The sequence below is a fragment of the Anomaloglossus baeobatrachus genome, chromosome 3 (assembly GCF_048569485.1).
Source record: "Anomaloglossus baeobatrachus isolate aAnoBae1 chromosome 3, aAnoBae1.hap1, whole genome shotgun sequence".
Lineage (NCBI taxonomy): Eukaryota > Metazoa > Chordata > Amphibia > Anura > Aromobatidae > Anomaloglossus > Anomaloglossus baeobatrachus.
The window spans coordinates 576,203,012-576,218,338 of record NC_134355.1 but is presented as its reverse complement, the minus strand read 5'-3'; the positions used below and the strand labels follow the sequence as shown (position 1 = coordinate 576,218,338).

General features: G+C 49.5%; 2 protein-coding genes across 3 annotated transcripts in view; one reads left to right on the top strand and one right to left on the bottom strand.

The window, feature by feature from the left end:
• Positions 1-15,327, top strand: part of RNF168 (ring finger protein 168) — a 222,749-nt gene that overhangs the window by 90,932 nt on the left and 116,490 nt on the right. The window lies entirely within an intron of this gene.
• Positions 1-15,327, bottom strand: part of GK5 (glycerol kinase 5) — a 107,472-nt gene that overhangs the window by 65,170 nt on the left and 26,975 nt on the right. For both annotated transcript variants that reach the window (XM_075340966.1, XM_075340967.1), the window contains exon 3: positions 6,196-6,271. In XM_075340966.1, coding sequence (XP_075197081.1) covers positions 6,196-6,271 — 76 coding nt within the window. The remainder of the gene's footprint in view (positions 1-6,195; positions 6,272-15,327) is intronic.

Here is a 15,327-nt window from a genome sequence, read left to right as displayed (position 1 = left end):
GACAGAGAGGGGCTGAGGCTGGGGACAGAGAGGGGCTGAGGCTGGGGACAGAGAGGGGCTGAGGCTGGGGACAGAGAGGGGCTGAGGCTGGGGACAGAGAGGGGCTGAGGCTGGGGACAGAGAGGGGCTGGGGACAGAGAGGGGCTGAGGCTGGGGACAGAGAGGGGCTGAGGCTGGGGACAGAGAGGCTGATGCTGCGGGTAGAGAGGCTGATGCTGGTGCAGCATGGGGGATGGAGCACAATGGGGGGTGCGCAGCATGGGGGATGGAGCACGTTTGGGAGTGCGCAGCATGGCGGATGGAGCACGTTTGGGAGTGCGCAGCATGGCGGATGGAGCACGTTTGGGAGTGCGCAGCATGGCGGATGGAGCACGTTTGGGAGTGCGCAGCATGGCGGATGGAGCACGTTTGGGAGTGCGCAGCATGGCGGATGGAGCACGTTTGGGAGTGCGCAGCATGGCGGATGGAGCACGTTTGGGAGTGCGCAGCATGGCGGATGGAGCACGTTTGGGAGTGCGCAGCATGGCGGATGGAGCACGTTTGGGAGTGCGCAGCATGGCGGATGGAGCACGTTTGGGAGTGCGCAGCATGGCGGATGGAGCACGTTTGGGAGTGCGCAGCATGGCGGATGGAGCACGTTTGGGAGTGCGCAGCATGGCGGATGGAGCACGTTTGGGAGTACGCAGCATGGCGGATGGAGCACGTTTGGGAGTGCGCAGCATGGCGGATGGAGCACGTTTGGGAGTGCGCAGCATGGCGGATGGAGCACGTTTGGGAGTGCGCAGCATGGCGGATGGAGCACGTTTGGGAGTGCGCAGCATGGCGGATGGAGCACGTTTGGGAGTGCGCAGCATGGCGGATGGAGCACGTTTGGGAGTGCGCAGCATTGCGGATGGAGCACGTTTGGGAGTGCGCAGCATGGCGGATGGTGCACGTTTGGGAGTGCGCAGCATGGCGGATGGAGCACGATGGGGAGTGCGCTGCATGGGGGATGGAGCACAATGGGAAGTGCACACCTCCCCCCCAACACACACGCGCGCACTGCACAACACACCACACACACACACACACACACTGGGAACCACAAACAACTGCCCTACACAGACACCTACACACACAGACAACGCTGCACACACACAACACCCAACACACAAACACCGCGGCACACACAAATATACGCACATACCGCACAACACACACATTGCACAAAACATACCTCCCCCCAAAACACACCACACACACACAAACCGCGCAACACACAACGCTACAGACACACAGCGCTCCACAAACAACGCAACACACATACAACACCGCTCTCACCCCCGTCACACCCAGACAACACCCAGAACATGTACAGCGCCTACACAAACACTTGGTAACTACACACAACATATATATATATATATATATATATATATAACAAAAATCATACATGAACTACACAATACGTAAATTCTAGAATACCCGATGCGTAGAATCGGGCCACCTTCTAGTATATATATAATTGCCTTATTCTGTCTGTCTGTCTGTCTTGCTCCAAAATTGTGTCCTTACGGTGACACAAAGCGGATTGGCCACTGGCCTCGCCATGGCCCCGCCCCCCCGCACGGATTGGTCGCTCGCCCTGGCTCCCCCCCACACGGATTGTTCTCTCGCCCCGGCACCCTGCACGTATTGGCAACTCGGCCACGCCCCGCCCCCCTCACGCAATGCACGCTCGCTCTGGCCCCGCACGCATCCCCCGAACTGACACAGACACGACTACCAGGTGAGTACTGTACCCCCGGGAGCCCACACCAGCATACTCCGCCATCCCAGCCGACACAAACCCTCGCATTGCTGGGGTTTGCCGCCGTATGCTGGTGTGGGCTCCCGTGCGAGTGGGGGACGTGATGCGCTGGTAACCATGGTAGCATAGTTACCAGCGCATCAAGGTCCTGCAGCGGCGGAAAATACACACACGCACACACATAACAACACACACATACACACACACACATCAGATCACACTCACTCTCACACACACCTCACATCGCATCCACACACTCACAGCATCCGGAGATATCGCTTGCTTCTCGGCCGCGATACTGTGCTGTGAGCTTCCAGGACCCGCCGGAGGATCACATGGCCAGAAGCATGTGGTATCTCCGGATGTTGTGAGTATGAGCGCGTATGTGCAATATCGTCAATGTGTGTGTGCGTGAGTGTATGCGATCGGGTGTGCGCGTGAGTGTATGCGATCGGGTGTGCGCGTGAGTGTATGCGATCGGGTGTGCGCGTGAGTGTATGCGATCGGGTGTGCGCGTGAGTGTATGCGATCGGGTGTGCGCGTGAGTGTATGCGATCGGATCTGTGAGTGTCGGCAGAGGAGCACGGCGTGCTGGAGGAGGCAGGCTGATGCTGGGAGGAGAGAGGCTGATGCTGGGAGGAGAGAGGCTGATGCTGGGAGGAGAGAGGCTGATGCTGGGAGGAGAGAGGCTGATGCTGGGAGGAGAGAGGCTGATGCTGGGAGGAGAGAGGCTGATGCTGGGAGGAGAGAGGCTGATGCTGGTGCAGCATGGGGGATGGAGCACGATGGGGGGTGCGCAGCATGGGGGATGGAGCACGATGGGGGGTGCGCAGCATGGGGGATGGAGCACGATGGGGAGTGCGCAGCATGGCGGATGGAGCACGTTTGGGAGTGCGCAGCATGGCGGATGGAGCACGTTTGGGAGTGCGCAGCATGGCGGATTGAGCACGATGGGGGGTGCACACCTCCCCCCAACACACACACACACACACACACACACACACACACACAACACACCACACACACACTGGGAACCACAAATACCGCCCTACACAGACACCCACACACACAGACAACGCTGCACACACACACACACAACACCCAACACACAAACACCGCGGCATACATAAATATACGCACATACCACGCAACACACACATTGCACAAAACATACCTCCCCCCAAAACACACCACACCCACACAAACCGCGCAACATACACACACACACACAACGCTACAGACACACAGCGCTCCACAAACAACGCAACACACGCAACACACATACAACACCGCTCTCACCCCCCGCCACACCCAGACAACACCCAGAACATGTACAGCGCCCTACACAAACACTTGGTAACTACACACAACAACATCTATATATATATTATAACAAAAATCATACATTAACTACATAATACGTAAATTCTAGAATACCCGATGCGTAGAATCGGGCCACCTTCTAGTTGTAAATATTGTTCGATCTCTCTTGATGAAACTACTGATGTCACATCACATGCTCGGTTGGCCATTATTGGTCGATATTTTGATGGTCTCACAATGAGAGAAGAGTTGATAAAGTTAGTATCAGTGCCAACAAGTACATCAGGAAGTGAAATATGTAAGGTTGTTATGCAAACATTCTGTGACCTAAGCATTGATATCTCTAAAGTTGTGTCAGTGACGACAGATGGGGCACCAAACATGGTGGGGAAAAAAAAGTCGGATTTGTTAAATTGTTTACGGAAGGTATTGGACATCCGATTGTGCCTTTTCATTGTATTATCCATCAGGAGGCTTTATGTGCCAAAGCAGGATTCACTGACTTAAACGACTTAATGTCAGTTGTTACAAAAATAGTTAATTTAATAGCTGCTCGCCCCCTTCACAAGCGAGAATTTTCTGCACTTTCACTGGAGGTTGATTCCACCTACAGTGGACTGCTGATGTACAATAATGTAAGATGGATGAGCCGAGGCAAAGTTCTTGAGCGCTTTGTGGAGTGCTTTGAAGAAATTAAGGTATTTCTTGAGGATAAGGATCTGTGAAACTTTCCTCAGCTCTATGGATTCCAAGTGGGTCAACAACCTGATTTTTTTTTTACAGATCTCTCTGTTCATATTAATGAACTGAACTTAAAGCTACAAGGTTTTGGCAAAAGTATTGACGTTATGTTTGGATACATAAAAGCTTTTGAAAGTAAACTTAAAATTTTCAAGCGAGATGTAGAAACTAAAACTTATAAGTATTTTCCTCGAGTAACAAAGTATTTTGAGAAGGCCAGTGCAGCTGTACAAAATGAAATGGAACCCTTGCATATAAAGTACCAGCATGTTTTAGAATCGTTACTTGACCAGTTCAGTGATAGATTTAATCAATTTAGAAGCCTAGAATAGACCATGAAAATAATTAAGTATCCTGATGTAGTAGTCTACAGTAGTTTGGAATTAGGCTGCTTTCACACATCCGGCTGGAGCTGTGCGGCTCAATCCGGCTGTGCAAGCTATGCAACGGATGCGGTGAAAACACCGTATCCTTTTTTCCCATGCGGCCCGTCCGGTTTTTGCCGCTTGCGGCATGCTACTGAGCATGCGCAGTGGCAAAAACAGCATGCGGCGGCCAGATGCGGTTTTTGCCGCATCGCGCCGCATCCAGCCGCCATAGAAATGCATTGAAAAATGCGCCGCATAGGCCGAATGCGGCGCGATGCAGGTTTTTTTGCCACACGAAAAAACGTGCCAGGCAACATTCCATCCGGCCGCCGCATCGGCTAAATCTGCCGCATGCGGCAAAAACCGGACCGAACGCGAGCCCATGCAGCACAATGCGGCACTAATTAAAGTCTATGCAGAAAAAACGCAACCGGCAGCAAAAAAAAAAAAACGGTTGCGATTTTCCTGCAAAGTGCCGTATTGTGCCGCATTGCAGAAACCGGAGGTGTGAAAGCAGCCTTAAATGGTTTCCAGTGCATACAAATTGATGATTTGGAGATGCAACTTGCAGAATTTCAGGACAGCATCTGGGCTCAGGTGTTTGTTGACTTGAGGTCAAAGCTTGAGAATCTAGAAAGGTGCCGCTTGGAGAATCAAGAGGAGTGCCACTATGAACAGGAAATTTGGAGTGCCTGGAATAGGTTACCAGACACTTAGCACCCTGAAAAATATAGCAATGGCTTTACTCACTATTTTTCCCTTTACCTACTTTTGTAAGACCTTATTCTCAGAATTAAATAATATCAAAACCAACAAAAGAAACAGACTGACAGATGAACTTAGTAGCGCTTGCTTGGGCTTGAAGTGTACAAAATACCAACCTTCAATTGAACATTTAGCCAATGAAATTCAGCAACAAAAAAGTCACTAAAAATTCAGTGATGGCGAACCTGTGGCAGTCCAGCTGTTGCAAAACTACAATTCCCATCATGCCTGGCCATTCAAAGCAAAAGCTTTGGCTGTGAAGACATGATGGGAATTGTAGTTTTGCATCAGCTGGAGTGCCACAGGTTCGCCATCACTGGAAGAATTCCCCCTCCCCCTCACTTATCTTAGTTCACGGCACCCCACACAAGTTAAATAATAGCAAGACCAACAAAAGAAACCAACTGACAGATAAACAAAGAAGTCACTAAGCAGGCAAGTTAAATAATTATACATATTTGTTATTTAAACTGTACATGTCGCAAAATTATGTTTTTTTTCTCAAGGTGACACACCACCCAAGTTATGTTCGTTTTTTTGGCGAATTTTGACACACCAAGCTCAAAAGGTTGCCCATCACTGGTCTATACTGTAGTGCCTATGTTTTAGTAAAACTCCAAGAAGTTAGCTGTTTAATGTTCTCCTTCCCATTCGTAGAAAACCTCTCTCTCTCTCCTTTTAGCATATGATAATGAGACTGATGAAAAGTGTCCATACAAAACAGGAATTTTAAGTCTAGTGTTAGGTTAATTTTCCAGTGTGAAAATTTGAAAGATGTAAATTGATCGAGAGTGATATGGGAAGGAAAAAAACCCCAACTAAACATTTCAATACATAAAAACCTATTTTAAACAGTAAGTCATTTTCTGATGACCCAAACCCTTTATAGCGGTGTTTCTTCACTCGTCTTCAAGACCCACCAACAGGTTATGTTTTCAGGTTTCCTCAATATTAAATATCCCTGTGCTAAATTAATGAAATCCTGAAAACATGATCTGTTGGTGGGTCTTGAGGACTGGAGTTGAGAAACACTGCTATAAAGTAACGGCTTGGTGATCTATCAGATCCTCTTCCCTGGGTATAGTAATGAGATACATCACATACACTCCATACAGCCAGCGGCTGCAGACACCCCATACATTAGATCTTCCCATGTCAGTAACCTGCTCCATCGGCCATCGATATCACACCGCGCCTCTCACAACTTACTTGTTCCAGGTAATAAAAGTCGCCCTTTGTGTGGAGATTCCAAGACTGGCGACTTGACTCAAATGAATCCTCGAATCTGCAGAGACATATGAAGGGCATATGAAGGGCCAGATATTGCAGTTGCATATTTTTTTGTTCCCCTTTTTGCTGTTTTCCATCTGCACTGTAATCTCCTATTAAATTGCTCCCCTTTTACCCAGTCACCAAAAGCTACAGTAATATCCACTTGTTCGAAAATCCATAAGTTATACAAGGGCTTGCTTTTTGTGAGAAAAATTGTACTTTTAAATGACAATTCATATTACCAGGGTACTGGAAAATGGGAAAAAAAAATTCCAAGTGTCTTGAAATTGTGGAAAAAAACAAATTTTGACATTGTTTTTTAGGAATTGTTTTTATGGCGCACGCGGCATGGTAAAAATGACTTTGCACTGTGATTCTCCCCATCAGTATGATTAAGGCGAGGCCAAACTTGTCGAGGATTTTTACTTTTTTTTTTTTTTTTTTTTTTTTTTAATAGTTTTGGGGCGATTGTGTTGCCATTTTCCAAGACTTGTAACATTTTAATTTTCTGGTGGATGCAGCAGTGTGAGGTCTTCTTATTTTGCAGGAGATACTGACTTGAAAATAGCAAATGTTGCAACTTGTTGGTTGTGACTTTTCAGAGTAATTTATAACAGAATTCTCGCAAACTTACTCTATGAATAAGGGTTTTAAGATGTCGGTGTAACTGCACTGTTTTAAGCAGAAGCTGCTTAAGGCTGGGGCCACACGGGGACTACTGCGATCCCCTTGCATGAGACTCGGCTCGTGCTGGCAGTACAGCAGAGCCGAGTGTCATGCGTGTGTCCTTGCAACTGAGGTCCGTTCGTGCGAGCGGACCTCAGCTGCGGGGGGCGGGCCGGCACTCAGGAGGGGAGGGAGGGATTTCTCCCCCTCTCTCCTGCATAGCCGGCTATAGCCATTCTCGCACTGCACTAGCAGTACACCGGTGTACCGCGAGTGCAGTGCGATTTTTCTCTCGCCCCATTCACTTGAATGGGTGCGAGAGAAAGAGTCTCAGCTTACAATCGCAGCATGCTGCGATTGTTTTCTCGGTCCGATTAGGGCTGAGAAAATAATCGCTCATGGGTGCTGACACACAGGCTAGAATTGGTCCGAGGGGAATGCGATGTTTTATCGCACTCCACTCGCACAGATTTTCTCGCCGTGTGGCTTAGGCCTTAGGTGAAGTATTTTTAAAATATACATATCTCATATGCACAGCAAGCAGTTTACACTTTGAATGCATATGCTCATTATTTTTAACATCTATAGAGCGTTTTGTTCAGGTGGGATTCAGGAGGAATCTGCCTGAAAAAGATGTTGAGTTCTCATACCCTTAAATGCAGCACAAATATAGCCAGCCTTTTCATATGATGATTCATCAGTAAAATCAACCCCACCAAGCCGGCTATATGTACATGTAGGTAATAGGAAACTGAATAAAATGACACCTTGATATTTGCGATCCAATGTCTTATTCCATTATCAGTAAATGGGCTGCTTCAGGATATGTCCCGGACATAGATCTCTATAGGAATCTGCCTTCAGGGATTATTTTCAATACCCTATTTCGACAAAAATAAGACCTACTCCGAAAATAAGCCCTAGAAAGATTTTTTTGGGCTTTTTGGAGTATGCTTAAAATATAAGCCCTACTCCAAAAATAAGCCCTAGTTTCGGTTCAATGACGAAGTGTCTAAGCAGCTAAAAAAGTTAAAAGGATACAACAGGACCATTCATCAAAGTAAGACACCCCCTTATCCTCCAAAACAAGAGTTCTTCTTACCGTTAATTCTGTTTTCTAGGAACCTTCCACGACAGCATAGGAGGCTGTCCCTCCACGTCCTAATAGGGACAGGAAGCACAAGAGAGGTTAAAAGGACGCTCCCACCTCTCATTAGCCAGTGTCTTACAGAGAATACATTGCATATGCGAAGTATATAAAAAAAAAAAAAAAACCACAACAATCCAGGAATATCGAGGAATAGGGAGGGAATTAAGTGCTGTAGTGGAAGGTTCTTAGAAACTGAACGGTAAGAATATTTCTTATTTCTCTAATCCCTTCCACGACAGCATAGGAGGAATACCAAGGAGGGAAGGGTCCAGCCGAAAGACTATGCTGTCATCTCTGATGGTCAAGTATGGTTCCTGGATGGATAGTGCTTGAAGCTACCCGACTCTCCGAGCAGAGGTAATTGCAATGAGAAATGCAGTCTTATGAGAGAGAGAACGGATGCTACAGGATGACAGAGGTACATAAGGAGACTGAGAAAGACAAGTAAGAACCATATTGAGGTCCCAGGATAGCGTGAGGATCTTCTGCTGTGAGCAAATCCTACTAGCGGACACTATAACATCGGCGGATCCATGGATGAGAGGCCAGATCCGTATCGAAAACTGCACAGAGAGCAGAAACCTGCATCTTCAATGTGTTGGGCTTGAGGCCCGAGTCTAATCCACTCTGGAGAAAGTTTAGTATTTGCGCTATGTTAGGCAAGAGTGGTTCAGGAGGATGAGAACCACACCAGGAGGAGAATCTCATCCAGATTTTATTGTAAATACAGTTTAGACTGGTTTACAGTTCTTTTGCAGAGTAACCACGACTTTTTCTGAAAGGCCCTGGGCCTTAGAGGCCCGGGCTTCAGAAGACAGGCAGCCAACTTGAGCTTTTGAGGATCCGGGTGGAATAGCGAACCTTGAGATAACAAACTGGGGTCCGGACTCAGGAGGCTCAGCCCATCGACTTTGAGAGCCATGATAAGGCTGTATCAACTCCTCTTTGGCCACAGTGGAGCTACTAGAATAGTTGGGACTCCATCTTCCCTGATCTTTCGCAGGGTTCTTGCCAGAAGAAGAATAGGCGGGAAGGCGTAGGTGAGATGATAGGACCAAGGGTGGCAGAAGGCGTCCACCCCCATCGTGTTGTCCTGGGGGGTTCAGGGAGAAATATGTTGCGACCTTTCGATTTTCGTCCGACGCCAACAGGTTGATCTCCGGAGTCCCCCACCTTGCCACCAGAGACCAAAACACTGCTTGGCCAGGCTCCATTCTCCTGGGTGAACATCCTGACGACTTAGAAAGTCCGCTTGGAGGTTCAGTGATCCTTATAGGTGAACAGCAGAGAGGGACAGCAGGAATTTTTCTGCCCAGAGGAAAATCTGAGAGGACACAGACCTCAGGGTGCTGGACCTTGTACTGCCCTGATGGCGACGATGCGCCACCGTGGTGACAATGTTGGAGTAGATTAGAACGTGAGCATTCTTGACGATATCCTGAGCTTCCAGGAGGGCTTCCTTGACTGCCCTTAGTTCCCGGTAGTTGGAGGAATGGGAGCTGACATAATGACTCCAGACACCTTGAAATGGGGTGTTGGCAACCAAGGCCCCCCAACCCCTCTGGCTGGCATCTGTCGTTACAGTGACAAGAGGTGCCTTGGTCCATGCAACCCCTACTAGCAGGTTGCTGGGATTCAACCACCACCGAAGAGAAGAAGTGACACTCCCTGACAGGCAAAACCTTTTGTTCAGTGAGGAAGGAAGGGAGTCTGTCCCAATGAGACAGGATATGATCCTGAAGATGACGAGAGTGGGCCTGGGCCCACATGACTGATGGAATGCAGGACGTCATTGAACCCAGAGCAGACATAGCTGCCCGAAGGGTGGGAGATGCCTGCCGATGAAGAGACGATATTTTGGATAGGAGGGTCGACCTGTGGTTTTCTGGGAGGAAGGACACCTGCCTGTCGGAGTCCAACAGAACCCCGAGAAACCGTCGTGTGGAGGAGGGTTGCAGCTGAGACTTCTTGAGATTGGGGATCCAGCCCAAGGATTGAAGAAAGCCCTAGGACTTCTCCACATGGCGCCTGAGGGTCTGAGTGGAGGGAGCAATGAGAAGGAAGTCATCCAAATATGGCACTAGACAGGCACCTTGAACCCTGAGGAAGGCAACTATCTCTGCCATGATTTTTGAGAAAACCCTTGGGGCAAAGGAGATCCCAAAGAGAAGTAAATTGAACTGAAAGTAAAGAACTTCCCCCTTGTGAAGAATTGCAAATATGAAGTACTTCCTGTGTCAAGGATGAATGGGCGCATGGAAGTAGGAGTCTTTCAGGTCGATTGTGGCCATCTGGTGGTGAGGCCCTCTCAATGGAATCGTTGATTTTACTGACTCCACCTTGAACCGCAGGTACCGAACCCGTTGGTTGAGACATTTCAGATTTATGATAACCCGGACGTCTCCAGATGGCTTTCTGATCAGGAAGAGGCGGGAGTGGTGGCCTATCCCTTCTTCCTGACTTGGAACCCGGGAAATTACCTTTGAATGCATTAATTCCTGCAACTTTAAGTACAGGAGATCCTGGGTACCCTGTGAGGACAGGGCCATGATTCGGAGACCTGGTGGAGGGGGGAGAGAGGAATTCTATGTGTAGACCCTCCGATATGATCTTCAGCACCCACTGGCAGTTGGTGACAGTTCGCCACTCGTGAAGAAATTCCGAGAGTCGTCCTCCCACCAGAACCCAGTCACTGCTTGTCATGCTGCTGATGAGAAGGGATGAAAATATTCTTCCCTCTACCTTTCGGGTAGCTCCACCGACCTGACTTCCCTTTGGGCTGGGAGGTCTGAGGCACCGAGGAACAAAAGGACCGTTTCCTGGTGGGTTTTTGATCCGGAAGGGCCTTTCGATCAGTTGCTTTATCCAGAATGTCATCCAGAGCTGGACCAAAAACTAAGTCCCCTTTAAAGGGAAGAGAGCAGAGCCTCATTTTGGAAGTGGTCCCCACTCCAGGCCTTAAGCCACAATGCCCATCTGGCAGAGTTGGATAATACTGAAGTCCTGGCCGCCAGGCGGACTGACTCTACAGAAGCATCTGCCAGGAAATTGTTAGCCTTCCTGAGTAAGGGAAGGGAATCCAGTAGATCATCCTAGGGGTACCCTGGGAAACATGAGTTTTCAACTAGTCAAGCCACTTAAGTAGGGACCGGGAGACACAAGTGGAGGCAATGTTTGCCTGCATGATGGAAGAGGAAGCCTCCGAAGATTTTTTCATAAGGCTCTCGATTTTCCGATCCATTTGGTGCCTAAGCTGGGAAGTATACTCAAAGGGGAGTGCTGTCTTCTTAGCGACCCGGGCTACCTGCACATCACCCTTTGGGACCTCCCACTGCATTTCATTGGTCTCTAGAGGAACCTCCATCTGAGGTCACTCCTGAATCATTTTTCAGCAAGGAAAAAAAAAAAATGCACGGTTTCGCTGCGCTGCTCAGAAAGGTAGTGATAAGGTTATTTGGGATGTAGATTTATTAATTATTTACATGCCACTACGCGTTTCGGGGGTACAACCTCCCCCTTCCTCAGGTAGCAGTAAAATGCAGGAAAATCAAATCTTAAATACACAAACTGGATGAAGAGAAAAAAAAAAAAAAAAAAAAAGAAGAGAATCCTTATTCCCTTAATCAGATTGAATCCCCATCGGGGTGGGATCATTCAGACAATTAGTTGATTAGGAAGGCTCTCCCCTAGAAGATACCGATCTTTTGCATTCATAAAAAAACAATGGTATATACGGGTTTACAAAAGAAGGGAATTTTGTTTACTTACCGTAAATTCCTTTTCTTCTAGCTCTAATTGGGAGACCCAGACAATTGGGTGTATAGGCTATGCCTCCGGAGGCCGCACAAAGTACTACACTTAAAAGTGTTAGGCCCCTCCCCTTCTGCCAATACACCCCCCGTGCTCCCACGGGCTGCTCAGTTTTGGTGCAAAAGCAAGAAGGAGGAAAAAATAATTATAAACTGGTTTAACTTCAATCCGAAGGAAACTCGGAGAACTGAAACCATTCAACATGAACAACATGTGTACACAAAAAAACAGGGGCGGGTGCTGGGTCTCCCAATTAGAGCTAGAAGAAAAGGAATTTACGGTAAGTAAACAAAATTCCCTTCTTTTTCGCTCTATTGGGAGACCCAGACAATTGGGACGTCCAAAAGCAGTCCCTGGGTGGGTAAAATAATACCTCGTAAGAGAGCCGTAAAACGGCCCTTTCCTACAGGTGGGCAACCGCCGCCTGAAGGACTCGTCCACCTAGGCTGGCATCCGCCGCAGCATAGGTATGCACCTGATAGTGCTTCGTGAAAGTGTGCAGGCTCGACCAGGTAGCCGCCTGACACACCTGTTGAGCCGCAGCCTGGTGTCTCAAAGCCCAGGACGCTCCCACGGCTCTGGTAGAATGGGCCTTCAGCCCTGAGGGAACCGGAAGCCCAGCCGAACGGTAAGCTTCGATAATTGGCTCCTTGATCCACCGAGCCAGGGTTGATTTGGAAGCCTGTGACCCTTTACGCTGGCCAGCGACAAGGACAAAGAGTGCATCCGAGCGGCGCAGGGGCGCCGTACGAGAAATGTAGAGTCTGAGTGCTCTCACCAGATCTAACAAGTGCAAATCCTTTTCACATTGGTGAACTGGATGAGGATAAATAGAGGGTAAGGAAATATCCTGATTGAGATGAAAGGGGGATACCACCTTAGGGAGAAACTCCGGAACCGGACGTAGAACCACCTTGTCCTGGTGAAAAACCAGAAAAGGGGCTTTACACGACAACGCTGCTAGCTCAGACACTCTCCGAAGTGAAGTGACTGCTACTAGAAAAACCACTTTCTGCGAAAGGCGTGAGAGAGAAATATCTCTCATTGGCTCGAATGGTGGTTTCTGAAGAACCATCAGCACCCTGTTTAGATCCCAGGGTTCTAACGGCCGCTTGTAAGGTGGAACGATGTGACAAACACCCTGCAGGAACGTGCGTACCTGTGGAAGTCTAGCTAGGCGCTTCTGGAAAAACACAGAGAGCGCTGAAACTTGTCCCTTAAGGGAACCGAGCGACAAACCCTTTTCCCGTCCAGATTGAAGGAAGGACAGAAAAGTAGGTAATGCAAATGGCCAGGGAGAAAAACCCTGAGCAGAGCACCACGACAGGAAAATTTTCCACGTCCTGTGATAAATCTTGGCGGACGTTGGTTTCCTAGCCTGTCTCATAGTGGCAATGACTTCTTGAGATAACCCTGAAGACGCTAGGATCCAGGACTCAATGGCCACACAGTCAGGTTGAGGGCCGCAGAATTCAGATGGAAAAACGGCCCTTGAGACAGCAAGTCTGGTCGGTCTGGTAGTGCCCACGGTTGGCCGACCGTGAGATGCCACAGATCCGGGTACCACGACCTCCTCGGCCAGTCTGGAGCGACGAGGATGGAGCGGCGGCAGTCGGCCCTGAACTTGCGTAACACTCTGGGCAACAGTGCCAGCGGAGGAAACACATAAGGGAGCTGAAACTACGACCAATCCTGAACTAAGGCGTCTGCCGCCAGAGCTCTGGGATCTTGAGACCGTGCCATGAACGTTGGTACCTTGTTGTTGTGCCGGGACGCCATGAGGTCGACGTCCGGCACCCCCCAGCGGCAACAGATCTCCTGAAACACGTCCGGGTGAAGGGACCATTCCCCTGCGTCCATGCCCTGGCGACTGAGATAATCTGCTTCCCAGTTTTCCACGCCTGGGATGTGAACTGCGGATATGGTGGAGGCCGTGGCTTCCACCCACATCAAAATCCGCCGGACTTCCTGGAAGGCTTGTCGACTGCATGTGCCGCCTTGGTGGTTGATGTATGCCACCGCTGTAGAATTGTCCGACTGAATTCGGATCTGCTTGCCTTCCAGCCACTGCTGGAACGCTTTCAGGGCAAGATACACTGCCCGAATTTCCAGAACATTGATCTGAAGCGAGGACTCTTGCCGGGTCCACGTACCCTGAGTCCTGTGGTGGAGAAAAACCCGCTCCCCACCCTGACAGACTTGCGTCCGTCGTGACTACTTCCCAGGATGGGGGTAGGAAGGATTTCCCCTTCGACAATGAAGTGGGAAGAAGCCACCACCGAAGGGAAGCTTTGGTCGCCTGAGAGAGGGAGACGGTCCTGTCGAGGGACGTCGGCTTCCTGTCCCATTTGCGTAGGATGTCCCATTGAAGAGGACGCAGGTGAAACTGCGCGAAAGGGACTGCTTCCATTGCTGCCACCATCTTCCCCAGGAAGTGCATGAGGCGCCTCAAGGGGTGTGACTGGCCTTGAAGGAGAGATTGTACCCCTGTCTGTAGTGACCGCTGCTTGATCAGCGGAAGCTTCACTATCGCTGAGAGGGTATGAAACTCCATGCCAAGGTATGTGAGCGATTGGGCCGGTGTCAGATTTGACTTTGGAAAATTGATGATCCACCCGAAACTCTGGAGAGTCTCCAGGGTAGCGTCGAGGCTGTGTTGGCATGCCTCTGGAGAGGGTGCCTTGATCAACAGATCGTCCAAGTACGGGATCACCGAGTGACCCTGAGAATGGAGGACCGCTACTACAGTAGCCATAACCTTGGTGAAAACCCGTGGGGCTGTTGCCAGGCCGAATGGCAGTGCCACGAACTGCAGGTGTTAGTTTCCTATGGCGAAGCGCAAGAAGCGCTGGTGCTCTGGGGCAATCGGAACGTGGAGATAAGCATCTTTGATATCGATCGATGCAAGGAAATCTCCTTGGGACATTGAGGCGATGACGGAGCGAAGGGATTCCATCCGGAACCGCCTGGTCTTTACGTGTTTGTTGAGAAGTTTCAGGTCTAGGACAGGACGGAAAGACCCGTCCTTCTTTGGGACCACAAACAAGTTGGAGTAAAAACCGTGGCCCTGTTGATGAAGAGGAACAGGGACCACCACTCCTTCTGCCTTCAGAGTGCCCAGCGCCTGCAGAAGAGCCTCGGCTCTCTCGGGAGGCGGAGAAGACCTGAAGAATCGAGTCGGGGGACGAGAGATGAACTCTATCTTGTAACCGTGAGACAGAATGTCTCTCACCCAGCGGTCTTTTATTTGTAGCAGCCAGGTGTCGCAAAAGCGGGAGAGCCTGCCACCGACCGAGGATGCTACTAGAGGAGGTAGAAGTCATGAGGCAGCCGCTTTGTTAGCGGTGCTCCCAATGGCCTTTTTAGGACGTGACTTAGACCGCCATGCATCAGAGTTCCTTTGTTCTTTCTGAGACCTTTTGGACGAGGAGAATTGGGACCTG